This window comes from Oryctolagus cuniculus, chromosome 17 (assembly GCF_051225735.1).
Source record: "Oryctolagus cuniculus isolate XC-2025 breed Fujian yellow rabbit chromosome 17, ASM5122573v1, whole genome shotgun sequence".
NCBI lineage: Eukaryota > Metazoa > Chordata > Mammalia > Lagomorpha > Leporidae > Oryctolagus > Oryctolagus cuniculus.
Window position 1 is genome coordinate 4,849,784 of NC_142883.1, and position 14,458 is coordinate 4,864,241.

Here is a 14,458-nt window from a genome sequence, read left to right on the forward strand (position 1 = left end):
CTCTGACTCCGGCTGGCACCTCTGGGCCCTGGACAAATGGACAGGGCAGAGCCGTGCAGTAGCAAAGTCTTTTATTAAGTGCAAAAGAGAGGCTGGACCTTGCTGCGCTGGTCCCTGCTCTTTGGTTATGAAAGGGTTTACGTCCAGAGGCTGGGGGGGGGGGGGCAGTGAGAGGGCCTTCTGCCCCCTTCATGCCTCCCACTCCCTGCTGTGTGGCCAGAGGCGCTGGCACAGTAGCAGAGCGGGCGTCGCGGAGGGGGCGCGGGCTCCAGGCCGCTGCAGGTCGGGATCAGGTTTGGAGGAACTGCTGGTCCACCTGGGTGCTGAGGCTCCCGCTTGTGGTCAGTGTCCGGCTCACAAACTCCTGGGTCACGTGCCGGGTGAGGGAGCTGCTTGCTTCCAGATGCTGGGACCGCAGGGCCAGGCCATCTGCAGGGAAGAGGGAATGGCGGGTCCCTGCCCCTCCCCCGACTGCTCGCAGGAGAGCCTGGTCCCCTGCCCCCGGTGACTTACCCATCAGGAAAGGCTCGCTGGTGCTGGTGTGGGTGGTGGTGACATAACTGTATTCGCCTTGCTGCGGGTGTTGGAAGAGCCCGGCGTGGCTGCCCAGCTGTGGGAAGGGGCCTGGAGTGGGCAGATCAGCCGGTCGGCAGGTCAGGGGACAGCCTCGGAGGAGGCCTGGCGAGCCAGGTGGTGGGGGCGAGGTGGGGCGGCCCCCTACCTCCATCTTGGGACTCGATGGTGATGATGCCCTCACGCTCCGGCCCGAAGCCCTCGGTGGTCTTGGCCTGCACCTTGAACTTGTAAGGCACGTTCTCGCTGAGACCCGGCACCGTCAGCCGGCTCTCGGGGTTGTCCCCATCCACCTGGAACGTGGTGGCTGGCCCTGCGCGGGGAACACGCCTTCAGCCCCCACGCCCCTTCTCCACCCCTCCCCGGCCTCGCCTGCCTGTGGGGCGGGCAGCACCTCCTCCGTGGGCCATCTCACAGGTCACCAGGTAGCCGAGGATATTTCCGTTGGGCCTCCGTGGCCGCTCCCAGCTCAGCTGCAGGGAGTCTGGGCTCAGGGCCGTGAACACCAGCGGGCCTGGGGCACTGGGCGTGCTCAGAGTGAATGCAGAACCTGGGGCAGCAGAGGGAGGATGTCGGGGTTGGGGGGCGTGGGCACAGTGGGGGCCGCTGTGGACGGAGGGGTGGGAGAGGCAGCTCACCTGGCAGGGGGCAGAGTGGGCTCTGCGGGTGCACCTGCGACTCGATGGTGATCACCCCCTCGCGCTCTCGGCCCCAGCCCTCCTGGCTCTGGGCCCGCACGCGGAACACGTAGGAGTGGTTGGGCAGGAGGTCCTCCACCACCACGGAGGTCTGGCCAGGGTTGGTGATGTGGAGCTGACGCAGCTCGCCTGTGGGCAGGGAGAAGGCGGGCCAGAGCGGCGTCACCCCCACCCCGCACTCCTGGGGCCTGCTGCTCCTGTTCCCCAGGCTGCCTTCGAGGTCTGGTCACCCACCCAGGTTTGGCTGGGGGATGGGATAGGATGGGATGGTTGGCGGCTCCTTAGCCAGGGGCCTGGGCCATGCTGTTTGGAATATCTACCCAAAGAAATACCAATCCCAGCCCCCGCAGGCATCCCTTGCAGCATAAACCCCGGGTCTCTAGTAGGACGGTGAGGCCGAATGTAGCAGAGGGGATGACAAGGAGAGAGAGGCCGGGGAGAGGGAAGAGGGCTCGGAAGACGTGAAGTGGGGTGGAAGGGGCCCCGGCACATCGCGGCGGGGCTTGGGTGGACTCCCGACAGGGCAGCCAGGCCTCACCGCCAGTCAGCAGCTGGTACTCCACGCTGTAGCCCAGCAGTGCGTGCTCGCACTGTGGCTCCTGCCAGCTCACTTTCAGGGATGTGGGCCCCAGGGCGGAGAACACCAGGCGGGTGGGTGTGTCAGGCACACTGGCAGTCAGGCGGGACTCTGGGGACAGGAGGCTACAGTCGGCGCCGGCCCAAGTCAGTCGTGCCCCCTCCCTCGGCTGGCGCTGGCCGGGCAGCTCGCTCATCCTGCAGCACCTACGCGTCCTGGGTGGGTGCAGGCCCTGCCCCCACCCCATTCCCTGCTCAGCACCCAGGAGAGGAGCCTGTGTGCATTAGGCATCAGCGGATGCAGGCGGGCGGGTGGTTAGCTCCTGTGGGCAGGCAGGGCTCCGGATGGAATGGAGAGTGTGGCGGTGGTTGTGATGGGTGGCCGGCTGACAGGTGGAGCAGAACAGCCGTGGAGAGCCAAGGTGGCCGCCCCTGCACTACCTGGGCCCCAGGAGGGCGCTGCCGGCTGCGCGGCCAGGATTATAGAGTCCCGGGAGCCCCTGGAGGGGAGGCGCCCCTTCAGCTGAGCTCGGCTCCAGGACCCCAGGGCCCAGGACAGTGGGAGCCTGCTCCTCCCGTGCTCCCAGATGGGAGGGAGGCCTAGGGCAGGACGAAACAAGAGTGAGAGGGACTGGGGCAGTGGCCAGGGGACTCCAGGAGCAGGGAGAGAGGGAGGGAGGGCTGGTGGCGGCGCTCACCGTGGGAAGAGAGGGAGCCGAGGGTGGAGTAGTCGCGGGGTAGTGTGGCCGAGTGGGAGTGCTCGGTGCGGGTGAGCGAGTGGTAATCGCGGGTGAGGGTGGAGGTCGCGCTGTGCACACTCCGGGGCAGGTGGGGGCTCAGGTGGGTCCCGTAGCTGCTGCTGGCGGTGGTCACCCTGTGCAGGGAGCTGGCGCTGCCTGGGAAGGCAAAGTCCATCCGGCCGTTCACCAGGTGCTCTGCGGGGCGAGAGTTGTGGCCGGGTCAGGCCCGCACCGGCCACGGAGCCCCCACCCTATTTCGTGGGGGGAGAGGGACTCGGTGTGAACGCGCCAGCCTCCCCCTAACACCAGGGACAAGGGCTCTGTGTTTGGAGGCGTCAAGGAGCTGTGCAGAGTCCCCCTGGCCCGTGTCCACCACCGCTGTGGGCGGCGTTAGCGCAGCCAGCTCCACCCTGGACAGGCTTTCTGCGGGGGGGGGGGGCGGACTCTGAAGTCCAACCCCCCTAGCTGGGCATGCGCCGTGTTGGGCTCACTGTCCCCAGGGGCTCCTGCCTTGGCGGGACCCCAGACGCCCGCAGGGGCCTGCCTAGGTGCGGTTGCAGGCCGCAGCTGGGGCTCTGAGGTGGGCGCTAGGGACTCAGTGTGTGCGGGGTGGTGCGCGGCCCGACAGCCCCGTCACCTCCGGCGGGCCGGGGGCCGCCCTCCCCGTCCGCGCCCCCCTCGGCGGCGTCGGAGGAGCGCCCGCTGCTGGCCGACAGGCGCGGGATGAGCTCCGGGGGCAGCCGCCACGTGACGCGCCGCAGGTCCAGCTGCTCCCCGAGCGCGGGCTCCACGTTCCAGCCGCCGCCGCCGCCTTGGGAACAACGAAGGGCCGCGTTGGCACGGCCGGGGGCGCTGGGGGCGGCGGCGCCGAGGAGGGCCAGGTGGGAGGCGGGCGGAGCGCGTGCGCGCACCGCAGAGGGAACCCTCGGCCCGCTCGAGACCCTCGGGGTGGTCGAGCGCAGCCTGGCTCTGGACCTGCCTGGAGGGTTGGAGGGAGGCGCCTGGCCCGTGTCACCGGCTGGGCGGTCTCCCACGGACACAAAATTGGGGCACAGCTGTGCCCCTCCGCGGGAAGTGGGGGCGGGGCGGGTTCCCATTTCACAAGCCAGAAAACGCACAGAGCGAGCCAGCCGGAGCTGGGGCTGAGCCCGCAGCACACCCACCCGTGGACCTCCAAGATGCACACAGCCTGTGAGCGTCTGTCCCCCCGCACACAGACCTGCACGCGCACTGTGTCAGCGTGGTCCCTTCGGCCCACCTGGCACCGTGACACGGGCTCCACGGATGCCTGGCTGAGGCTGTCGAGGGCCTGCAGCCTTGGTCTGTGTGCCCAGCAGCCACCAGGCCCGTTGCCATCCGGGCACCAGGGACAGCCCCCCGCCGCTGCCTCGCCTCTCGCCGCAGCCCCTCACCAGTGTCGTCGGAGACGCTGGGCCTCTGGCTCCCGGCGGGCGAGCGCAGCACGTCGTCACTGTACATGAGGAAGCTCTCGTAGTCCTCCCCGCCCTGGGCGTCCACGATGGGGATGTCCGGGATGATGGGGACTGCGGGGTGGCAGGAGGTGAGCCAGGGCCCCTCCCCAGCTCGGCCCCTCCCCGTGCGCACCCTGCATGCCCCTGCCCACCGCTCACTGGACATGGGCCGCGTGGGCTGGGTGGCCAGGTTGATGATGGCCTCGCGCTCAGGCCCCCAGCCGGCGCCGTTGCGCGCCTTCACGGTGTACCGGTAGGGCTGGGACTCGCGCAGGTTCTCGATGAGCAGCATGCGTCTCTTGGGGCTGTCCACCAGCACTTTCTTCATGGGCCCGATGGGTCCTAGGGCAGGGAGGGCGCTTCAGAGGGGCCACCAGGCTGCAGCCCGGCCCCAGCCCCGCCTCTGACATCTGTCACCGGGCGACCCGCAGTCGCTGGCTGAATCGGGCCCTGCAGCACCTCGACAGACAGGTGGGCGGTCCCAGCTCCGAGGTGCCCCGCCTTAGCCCAGGTGAGGGTGCTCACGGGATGTCACCCTCTGCCCACTGCTGACACCAGGCCCTGAAACGCGTGCTGGGGAAGCAGAGGTCTGTGGCCTCAGGGAGGCAAAGTCTGGGGGCCAGCGAGGTTTGTGACAGCTGGCGGTGAGGTTCACGGCCAGCGCCCGTGTTAGCTGGGAGGGGGAGGCCAGCGCTGTCCTGATTCGACGTCTGGCAGTGCGGGTGCAGCCGTGGGGGCGCGGAGGGCCAGGACCCCGGATGCATGAGCAGGAGACTCAGAAAAACAAAGGCGACACAAGAGAGGCCTCCCGCCGCACACGTTTCCAGGGAGGCCCAGAGCAGGGGCTGGAGCAGCACCTGAGCCCCAGTCCACGCCCAGCTGGCTGTACTGGAGAAGCATTGGCACCGGCGCCCGGTGGCCCCAGGGGGCGTCTCCCGCTGTCACGCCGGGTGCTCTGGCCCACCCCCTCGCACCTCTGTCAGCTGCAGGCACAGACGCCCCTGGGCAGGGCGGGCTGCCCAGCTCATTCCCAGAGCCAGGGGCTGAAGCCACCGGGGATGACTGTGCATCGGGACTCGGGTCACTCTTGGGTTAAAGGCCCAGGCAGAGGAGACCACCAGGTGGAGGGCCACAGATGGACTGAACTGAGCTCAGAGCCAGCCAAGGGCATGGCTGCAGAGAAGGCTTGGCTGGCCCCAGCCCTGCCAGTCACGGGGACAGCGTGAGCCCCACACAGATTCCTGTCTCCAGGAGGCGTGGGGGTAGTGAACTCCCCATCTCTGGGAGCAAGCAAGCAAAATGGAAGGTGTGGGACGTCCCTGTGCCGCCTGGGGCTGGTTTCTCTTAAGTGCTCTCATCTTTGGCCTCCCTCACAGGACTGGAAAGGGGCCCTCACACCCCAGCAGGTGCTCTGGCCCGGGGCTGCCCGGTGGAACACGGTGTGAAACAATAGGAAAGTGGAGGCTCTACCCCAACCCGGGACTGGGTGAGAAGGAGCCACCCGCCCGTGTTACCTGGATGGGGAGCACCCCTGGGCCGGCGACCTCATGAACACAAAGAGCCTCACCCACCGCTAGGAGCCCGGCCCCAGGTGGAGACTGAGTGGCGCCTCAGTGCTGTCTGCCAACCTGGACTGGTATGGCCTGCACGGCTAGCCCAGGCAGGACCCAGGACCCTGGCCCTCCCTGCAGGCCCCTGCCTGGCCCTTCCCCGGCTGCTGTCCTTACGGTTGTCCTCGTTGACCAGGCCGTAGCAGACCTCGTAGGCCGTGATCTCGCCGTTGGTCTCTGCGGGCTCAGCCCAGCTCAGCTGGGTCACCGTGGAGGAGATGACGTTGAACGCCAGGCGCCCCGGCTCACTGGGCACTGCGGGGAGTGGCCGTGGAGCATAGTCAGGGGCAGGGGGTGGGGACAGGCAGGACATGGCGGCACCCTGGGGGGCTGGGGACGCGCCTCACCTTCCTGTTGGGTGCGGCAGGACACCAGGGAGCTGTAGGGGCCCTCGCCCTGCGCCCCGTAGGCGCACACCTTCATGTCGTAGTCGCAGTACGGGTAGAGGTTGGTGAGCTCCACCGAAGGCGCCTCGCTGTCCAGCAGGTGAGCTTCAGACTCGGGGTCACCCTGGATCCAGTACTTGACCTGCTCGGGGAGGGGCACCAGTCATGGGGCAGCGGCCAGCGCCACAGCCGCTCTCCCCGCTCCGGGGGAAGCACAGCGTCACGGCCACACTGCCCAGACCAGGCCCTGAGGCCCCAGGGTTGGGTGGCTGCGCCGTTCACCCAGCAGGCAGGAAGAGGGGCGACCTTCTGTGAGACTCAGGCGGGGGCTTCCCTCTGCCCACCTGTGCTTGGACCCCTCTCCCTGAAGGTGCCCCCCTCCAGGGTGGTGGCTGCCAGGCCTCCCCAGGCACCTGTCCATATCCGTGGCCCCCACCTTACCCGGTAGCCCAATGGTTTGCCAGGAGGGGGCAGCCAGTTGAAATGGATCTTCCGAGACCCGGTGGCCTTGGCATTGGGGTTCTGTGGGGCGCCCAGGTCCCCGCGAGGCGGCGGGGATGACAGGGTCTGACTCACGAAGTCCCGGTCCAGTTCATCTAGTAGTGGGTCAGGGTTGGGGCAGGCTCAGACACCATTCACCACCAGGGGGCGCCAGAGACTCAAACACCCAAAGGCCCCATCCAGAGAGACCGACAGACACCTGCGACCTGCAGAGGGCGCCAGTCTTCCTCCTTTCGCAGACAAAAAACTTCCGCACCAGAACACCTGCTCCCGGGCCATCTCCACCCCTCCCCTGAGCTCGCTCTCCTCTTAGGGGTGGACTCACCCCTTCCAGGAACGCCTCCGTGAGGCTGATACAAGGTCGAGGGTCTAATGGCTGACTCCCGCCCCCCAGCTGGCCACAAAGTTGCCAGATAAAATGCAGGAGGCCACTGGACATTGGGGTTGCAGATACAGACCGGGCACTTCTAGGAGAGGTCTACACCAGGTGTTGCATGGGACACACGTGTATACTCCACGTGTGCATTACTGTGGGGAATTCAAGATCCACTGGGCCTCCTGTGTTGGGATTCGCCAAGCCCGGCAGCCCTAGCCGGCCCTCCCTCTCCACCTGCCTAAGCCCACCCCAGGCTCTGCCCACCTCGGTCCCCGATGATGACCGTGGCCGACTGGGGCTGGCCCAGGCGGGCCCCGAACTTGGGGTTGCTGAGTTGGATGTTGAAGCGTCGGGTCTGGCGGCCCCGCAGGAGGGAGTCCACCTCCTGCAGCTCCAGGAGTTTCACCTGCAGCTCCTTCCAGGTCTCCCCGGGGTGGAACAGCAACTCCCCTTCCACGGGGACATAGTCCTGGAGCAGGAAGGGTCAGGGTCAGAGCAGGGAGGCAGGGGGGAGGCAGCTCAGTGTGGGAGCCTTTCAAGGGGGGGACACACGGCGTCCCGGCCACCTGCTCCGTGCCGACCTCAGGGACACTGCAGACACCGTCCCGTCCCACGTGGACAGGGGTGACGCCCGTCGCACCTCCTGCGTGTCAAGCACTCACGCTATTCCGTCTCCGGAAGAGCAGGAGGCACAGGTCCCGTCACCCCATCATAGCGATGCGGAAACGGGTCCCGCGCAGCTTCGGAAATTTGCCCAAATTCGCACAGGTGGCTGTGTGAGCCAGAATTTGAGCCAAAACACAGAGCAGGCCATGGGATGTGCAGAGGCCAAACCTGGCAGGCAGGCGGCCCTGGGGAGCTGGGCTCTGCAGGCCGCATCCTGCAAGGAGGGGGTCATCGTGGCTCGGAAGTGTGGAGTCCCGCCCAGCCCTAGGCCCTCCCGGTGGGTGGGGGCGCTTCCATCGGCTCCAGCTTTCTTCTTTCATTTTTAATAAAAATTCTTTTATATAGGCCAGCACCACGGCTCACTAGGCTAATCCTCTGCCTTGTGGCGCTAGCACACCAGGTTCTAGTCCCGGTTGGGGCGCTGGATTCTGTCCCGGTTGCCCCTCTTCCAGGCCAGCTCTCTGCTGTGGCCCAGGAGTGCAGTGGAGGATGGCCCAAGTGCTTAGGCCCTGCACCCCATGGGAGACCAGGAGAAGCACCTGGCTCCTGCCTTCGAATCAGCGCGGTGCGCCAGCCACAGTGCAGCGGCCATTGGAGGGTGAACCAACGGCAAAGGGAGACCTTTCTCTCTCTCTCTCTCTCTCTCTCACTGTCCACTCTGCCTGTCAATAAAATTTTTTTTATATATTTGAGAGATGGAAAGTGAGGGAGGCGTCTTGCAGCCACTAGTTCACTCCACAGATGCCCACAACAGCCAGGCAAGAGCCGGGAGCCGAGGTCCATTTGGGTCTCCCACGTGGATGGCAGTGGCGGGAAGATGGGTGGAAAGTGGAGCCAGAACTCGAACCTAAGGACTACAACATGGGATACCGCAACCCAAGTGGCATCTTGACCGCTGAACCAAACGCCTGCCTCCATCTCCTTGTCTTGGAGCTTGCCTTGAGCTCCGTGGGTGTGTAGGCGTGGTGTGGGAGGAAAAGGTGCTCTCACAAAAGGCCACTAGGGGGCGCTGGCGCTGTGGCGTAGCAGGTGAACCCACCTGCAGGGCCTGCATCCTCTACAGGCTCCAGTTCAAGTCCTGGCTGCTCCACTTCCCATCCAGCTCTCTGCTGTGGCCTGGGAGAGCATCAGAGGATGGCCTAAGTGCTTGGGCCCCTGCACCCACGTGGGAGACCTGGATGAAGTTCCTGGCTTTGGCCTGGCGCAGCCCTGGCCGTTGTGGCCATTTGGGGAGTGAATCAGCCAATGGAAGATCGATGATCTCTCCGTCTCTCTCCCTCTGTGTAGTTCTTTCAAGTAAATAAATAAATCATTTTAAGAGGCCACTAGGTGGCGCTGCAGCCTAAGATTTCAATTCCAGGCACAGCCAGGCAGGCCTGGGCACAAATGGCCCCCGGTGCAAAGAAACCACAGACAGGTCTGTAAGCAGCTCACGTGGACAGTTCCAAACACAGCAGAGGGGCTGGGAACTGTTCTAGGCTGAAGAAGACTTTAGACAAAACGCAGTCCCAGGTGTCGACTGGTTCCTGGACTGGGGAAAAAGCTACAAAGGCCGTTGCTATGCGACAGTAGTTGGCATGGCGGCTCTTAGACTCGTCAGCCAAGTTCTGGACCTGGTTCTGCAGAAGGGCTCCAGGCCCAGGCGATGTCGGCCCTGACTTGGAATAGTTCAGCAAACAAGAAGTGCGTGCGTGTGTGTCAGTGCACACGCGCACAGCTGTTTGTCGGCACAGATGTCTGCATCTACACACGGGCACGGCACGGAGTTTGCGGGAATGGAAAGAAAAGGTTTAGAGGTTGGGCACTCGGTGCCGTGGCCGTGACTCGATGCCCACATCGCAGCGCCGGGTTTGAGTCCCAGTTCCGTATCCGAGTCCAGCTTCCTGCTCATGCACACCCCAGGAGGGTCCCTGTCCCTGTACCAGGTGGGAGCCTGGGTTGAGTTTTGGGCTCCTGACCCAGCTCAGGCTGTCGTGGGCATTTGGAGAGTGAAGCAGCAGATGGAAGATCTCTGTCTCTCTGGACTTTCAGATAAAAATGAAAATAGTTGTTTTTTTAAAGATAGTTTGTCTTTGTGTAGGAAAATTTGAAAGCCATACCTATGCATATAGATATCCATATATAGAGAGGTGGGGGAGGGAGAGAGACAGGTGAATCCATGGAAGGGTACAACGGGTACTAATTTCATCAGTCTTCCCAGTTTTCTGTAGTTTGCAAGTTTGTTTTGAAAGATGAGACAATAAAAATGTTTTAAAAAAATTGGTCAAGTGGCTGGCACTGTGGCATATTGGGTAAAACTACAATCCCTTATGGCCACCAGTGCTGGCATCCCATATGGGCACCAGTTCGAGTCCCAGTTGCTCCACTTCTGATCCAGCTCCCTGCTGTGGCCTGGGAAAGCAGTAGAAGATGGCCCAAGGCCTTGGGCCCCTGCACCCACGTGGGAGACCTGGAAGAAGCTCCTGGCTCCTGGCTTCAGATTGGCACAGCTCTGGCCATTGCGGCCATCTGGGGAGTGAATCAGCGGATGGAAGACCTCTCCCCCCCCCCCCTCTCTCTGCCTCTCCTCTCTCTGTGTAACTCTGACTTTCAAATAAATAATCTTTTTTTTTTTTTAAAGTACTTATGAAATACATTAAGTTTGTCTTCCTTAAATAAAAGGTTTCTTGGTGGGGGGGATATTCTGAGTTTATAATTTGGTGATGCGTTCAGAATTAAAACCTAAAACCCTGCAAATAAAACCAAGTGTGTGCACCACGGGGCTCTGGCTGCCCCCGATACTGGACTCAGGGGAAACCAGCAGGCCAGGCGACAGCCCCTGGGGACCCAGTCCAGGGACACAGAGTGGCTCTCCCAGCCCAAGAAGCCGGAGCCTCCAGGACTGGGGCGTCTGGGGATTGCATTTCTCCATGAAAGGGCGGGCTCCCCTGGGGGTCCTGGGTTGTCAGAGAGGGAAGGAACAGTTGGGGCAGGAGCGGGAGCAGCCCCCTTGGTCTGAGTCCCTGGCAGCAACGGGGCCTCCCCCAGGGTGTCACTTGCACTTTGCACAAGGCAGACACCCCTGCCATGGGGGCAGAAGAGGTGGCACGTCCTTGCGAGGCCAGCCAGGGCACCACCTACAGCGGGCAACAGGCAGCTGCTGTGTCCCGTGAAACCCCGTGGGGCACCCCTGACCCCATGGCATCACCCCTGACCCTGTGGGGTGCCCCTGACCCCGTGGCATCACCCCTGACCCCATGGGCACCCCTGACCCCGTGGCATCACCCCTGACCCTGTGGGGTGCCCCTGACCCCGTAGCATCACCCCTGACCCTGTGGGGCGCCCCTGACCCCGTGGCATCACCCCTAACCCTGTGGGGTGCCCCTGACCCCGTGGCATCACCCCTGACCCCATGGGCACCCCTGACCCCATGGCATCACCCCTGACCCACCCCTGACCCCATGGCATCACCCCTGACCCCGTGGCATCACCCCGACCCTGTAGGGCGCCCCTGACCCCATGGCATCACCCCTGACCCTGTGGGGTGCCCCTGACCCCGTAGCATCACTCCTGACCCTGTGGGGTGCCCCTGACCCCATGGCATCACCCCTGACCCCATGGCATCACCCCTGACCCCGTGGCATCACCCCTGACCCCGTAGTAGTGCCTTACCCGGTTGCCTTTCGCCGTGCCGTCCTGCGTGCGGTACGAGACCTGGGACTTGCTGCTGTCCACGGTGCGCCGGATGACAGGGACACGGGCCACCTGCTCCCCCCGGCTGACCAGGTACTCGGACTGCTCGAAGGCCACCACCCCGCTGGCTGCAAGGAGCCCCGGGCGGTCAGCATTCGGGGAGCCGGCTCCCTACCCCTCCTCCCACGGCCCTGGGGGGGGGGGCTAAGGATGGGGATGGAAAATCCTTCCAGAAAAAAGCCGGAAGGGCCAACACAAAGCATCGGCAGCCATCCTGGGAGGGGCGGGCCAGGCAGGGAGGGACCCACGCTGCTGGGGGAGGAGCAGGTGGGAAGGGGCGGGGGCCAGAGGGCCCCCTGGCGGCTGGGGGCACCATGATCGGTATCTTGGGTGTCCTTGGCCAGAAGCCTTGCTCATCCCTCCTCTGGACACAGAAGAACAGGGGACAGCGCGGGGTGACCCCTTATGAGGCTGAGAGAAGCGCCCACTTCCTGGGCACCGAGGGCCAGGATACAGAACAGCGACTCCTTACAGGAGCCTGCACGCGTGGCGCAGATGCAGGCATCCGGCGCCAGCCGCGCCCCCGGCCCACCTTGCTCCTTGATGACGGTGATGTTCACCAGGCGGCGGCCCAGGGTGGCCGTGCCCGCCGCGACGTCGATGGCCTCCACCAGCAGCTGCTTCTCGTCGTCGTCCTCGGGCCGCATGAACAGGGGCACCCGCACGTCCACCAGCTCCACGCCCTCCTGGAACTCCACCATGCCCCGGGCGTCTGGCGGGGGCAGGGCGGGGCGGTCAGGCGAGGGCTGTGGCCGTGGGGGTGGGGCGCGCGGGGAGCTGCCCGCCTACCCTGCTCGGCAGTGAGGGTGTAGTAGCCGCGGGCCACCTTCAGCTCGTGGAAGGCCCCCTGCTCCACCTGCTTCTCCGTCAGCTTCAGCAGGGCCGGCTTGGCCGAGCGCGGCGCCATGAGCACCGTGTCCACGATGGTGTGGTCTTGCCTGGGGGAGGGGGGGAGCAGGTGGGTGAGGGGCCACGCCGGCACCTTCTGCCCGACTGGGGCTTCAGAGTCCTTGCCAGCGCCCCACCCTCGCTCTGCAGCCTCGGGACCTCGTCTGTGGGATGGGAACAGCCATGGCGCCTGTCTCCCCGGGGCGGGTGCACTCTTGGCCCCCCAGGCACGCTGGGGCCTCACGCATCCCAGAAGGGCCAGGATTTGGGGTGCAGCTCTGTGGCCTGCTGGTGCCCACAGGAGCCCCTGACCAGCTTCAGGTTTTGCTTGTTTCTGGGGTGGGGGCTGCTGCGTGGTAAGTGCTCCCCTGGGGTGCGGGGGAGTTTGAAGGACAGGACGCGGGGAGGGACTAACCTGTGACCGGTGCATGGGGCCCTCCCTCCCTTCCTATGGGACTGGGGCAGGTTTGGGGCTGGGAGCAGGGAGGCGGGGGCAACTTCAACTCACTTTTTCCCGGCGTTGGGCTGCTGCCTGTGGGAGAGAGAGGGGCTCGTGAGCCAGACGTTCCTTGCTGGGGGGGGGGGGGGGGGGCTGATCTCTTGGCGTCACTCCTCAGCCCCACTAGGGCCCTGGAGACCGGTTTGGGGCTGGTGGGGCCCAGCACAGCCAAGCTGCCCCCCCAGTCCGGGGCACCCAGGACTCACCGGAACTTGGTCTGCTGGAGCTTGTGTGCACCTGGGATCTGTCTGTACACCTCGTTCAGCTGCCAGGCAAGGTGCGGGCAGTGAGCTGGGCCCAGGGAAGCCGGGTGGGCTTTCTACCCAGAGGCCCGTGCAAGGCTGGCTGGGGGGGGAGGGGGCGGGCAGGCCCATGGGCGTCCTGAGACCCACACTCTGTCGCCACCCCAAGTCTGGAAGCAGTCAGGCACACATCCAAAGCGCCTTATCTCCTGCCCAGAAAGTCCCTCCCCTCCCCCCCACCGCCCCATCATGGCACCCACGCCCGCTGTGCCACCCGCCCGGTGGCTCTGGTCCTCACATTCTCCTCCACTTCCTGGCGCAGCTGGGCGCACTCCCGCGTGTCCGGCTTCAGCAGGTTCTCGGTGCAGAGACGGGCGAGACGCAGGGACAGTCCGTAAGCCACTGGGGTGGGGAGGGGGCGCAGGTGTGGTCAGGGCAGACCTCCCCGCCCCCGGCAGCCGCGCTAGCACAGGGGAGGGCCGGCAGCAGGGCCTCAAGCTGCGGCACCGTCAGGAAGGGGGCCAGGGAGGCGGGGCCCAAGCTTGCACCCTGGACGGGACAGGTGCCACCCACCGCAGACCGGGCAGAGGTCCCCAAGGCCACTGCCCCGAGCGGCGGCGGCAGCCCCGCCTCACCCGGCTCGCTGGGGTTGGTGCTGGCCGTGTGGGCGGCGAGCCCGGGCCGCTGCACGTTGTTGGTGATCTTCCAGCGGACGGTGTCCCGCCCCTTGAGGTTCCCGCTGCGCAGCATGGGCGTGTCCAGGTGGTCGGAGGCCATGAGGTTCTCCCGCAGCAGGTAGTGGTCTTCCTTGAAGCCCACCATGTGGCCTGCGGGGCAGGGACCTCAGGGCAGGGCCTCCAGAGCCCGCCCAGCCACACCCTCCCAGGTGGGACCGCGCCCGCCCAGCCAGCCCCCTGCCCTCCGCCCCAGGGTCCCCTGTACCTCGGCTGCAGCAGGGGAGAAGGGCCAGGCAGGCCTAGGAGAAGAGTGGGTGGGACGAGGGCGGTGAGCCCCTCCAGCCGGCAGCCCCCACCCCCACGCCAACGCTCCTGAGCCTCCCCAGGGGCAGAGATAGGGCCATGAGGCCAGGGTGGGCACAGAGGGCGAGCGGGCACAGGGTTCCCAAAGTGTGGAACCCCAGAAGCCCCGCCAGATGCTCCGTGGGGGAAAGGTTCCGTGGCCAAACCCCTTCGGGAAGTGCCAAATCGGTGTCTCGGACGTGTCTGACCACGTAACACACTGGGGGCGGCCGCAGGTGCCGTCTCTGCCCCTACAACCCAGCACTCCCTGTGGTGCTGTCTGCCTCGCCTCCCTGTCTCTGGTCGGTTCCGCTCCCCCACCCCACCCCCACAACCCCCGCCCCAAGACTGTCAGCCGCACCAGCAAGTGGGCCCGAGAACTTCATGTGACTAACATCGCCACTTTCAGAGGTCTGTTCCAACAAACCCATTTTACGGATGAGGAAACCGAGGCACGCAAGCATTAAATAACCTGTCCGA

General features: G+C 65.4%; 1 protein-coding gene across 4 annotated transcripts in view; it reads right to left on the reverse strand.

Annotated features, from left to right (window-relative positions):
• Positions 1 to 54: 54 nt before the first annotated feature.
• The window catches only part of ITGB4 (integrin subunit beta 4), a 28,294-nt gene continuing 13,890 nt past the window's right edge, over positions 55 to 14,458 (reverse strand). Inside the window, exons 19-41 of one of the 4 annotated variants that reach the window (XM_070060294.2) lie at positions 13,902 to 13,935; positions 13,595 to 13,786; positions 13,258 to 13,361; positions 12,924 to 12,982; positions 12,727 to 12,750; positions 12,120 to 12,268; positions 11,863 to 12,042; positions 11,250 to 11,398; positions 7,197 to 7,401; positions 6,497 to 6,651; positions 6,017 to 6,197; positions 5,787 to 5,924; positions 4,219 to 4,401; positions 4,000 to 4,131; positions 3,225 to 3,398; positions 2,546 to 2,782; positions 2,289 to 2,447; positions 1,810 to 1,959; positions 1,212 to 1,400; positions 968 to 1,123; positions 722 to 886; positions 514 to 624; positions 55 to 429 (exon numbers count right to left, since the gene is read on the reverse strand). In XM_070060294.2, the coding sequence (XP_069916395.2) occupies positions 290 to 429; positions 514 to 624; positions 722 to 886; positions 968 to 1,123; positions 1,212 to 1,400; positions 1,810 to 1,959; positions 2,289 to 2,447; positions 2,546 to 2,782; positions 3,225 to 3,398; positions 4,000 to 4,131; positions 4,219 to 4,401; positions 5,787 to 5,924; positions 6,017 to 6,197; positions 6,497 to 6,651; positions 7,197 to 7,401; positions 11,250 to 11,398; positions 11,863 to 12,042; positions 12,120 to 12,268; positions 12,727 to 12,750; positions 12,924 to 12,982; positions 13,258 to 13,361; positions 13,595 to 13,786; positions 13,902 to 13,935 (3,366 nt within the window). In that variant the 3' untranslated portion in view covers positions 55 to 289. The remainder of the gene's footprint in view (positions 430 to 513; positions 625 to 721; positions 887 to 967; positions 1,124 to 1,211; positions 1,401 to 1,809; positions 1,960 to 2,288; positions 2,448 to 2,545; positions 2,783 to 3,224; positions 3,399 to 3,999; positions 4,132 to 4,218; positions 4,402 to 5,786; positions 5,925 to 6,016; positions 6,198 to 6,496; positions 6,652 to 7,196; positions 7,402 to 11,249; positions 11,399 to 11,862; positions 12,043 to 12,119; positions 12,269 to 12,726; positions 12,751 to 12,923; positions 12,983 to 13,257; positions 13,362 to 13,594; positions 13,787 to 13,901; positions 13,936 to 14,458) is intronic. The other 3 variants (XM_070060296.2, XM_070060297.2, XM_070060298.2) reach the window with 3 other exon arrangements.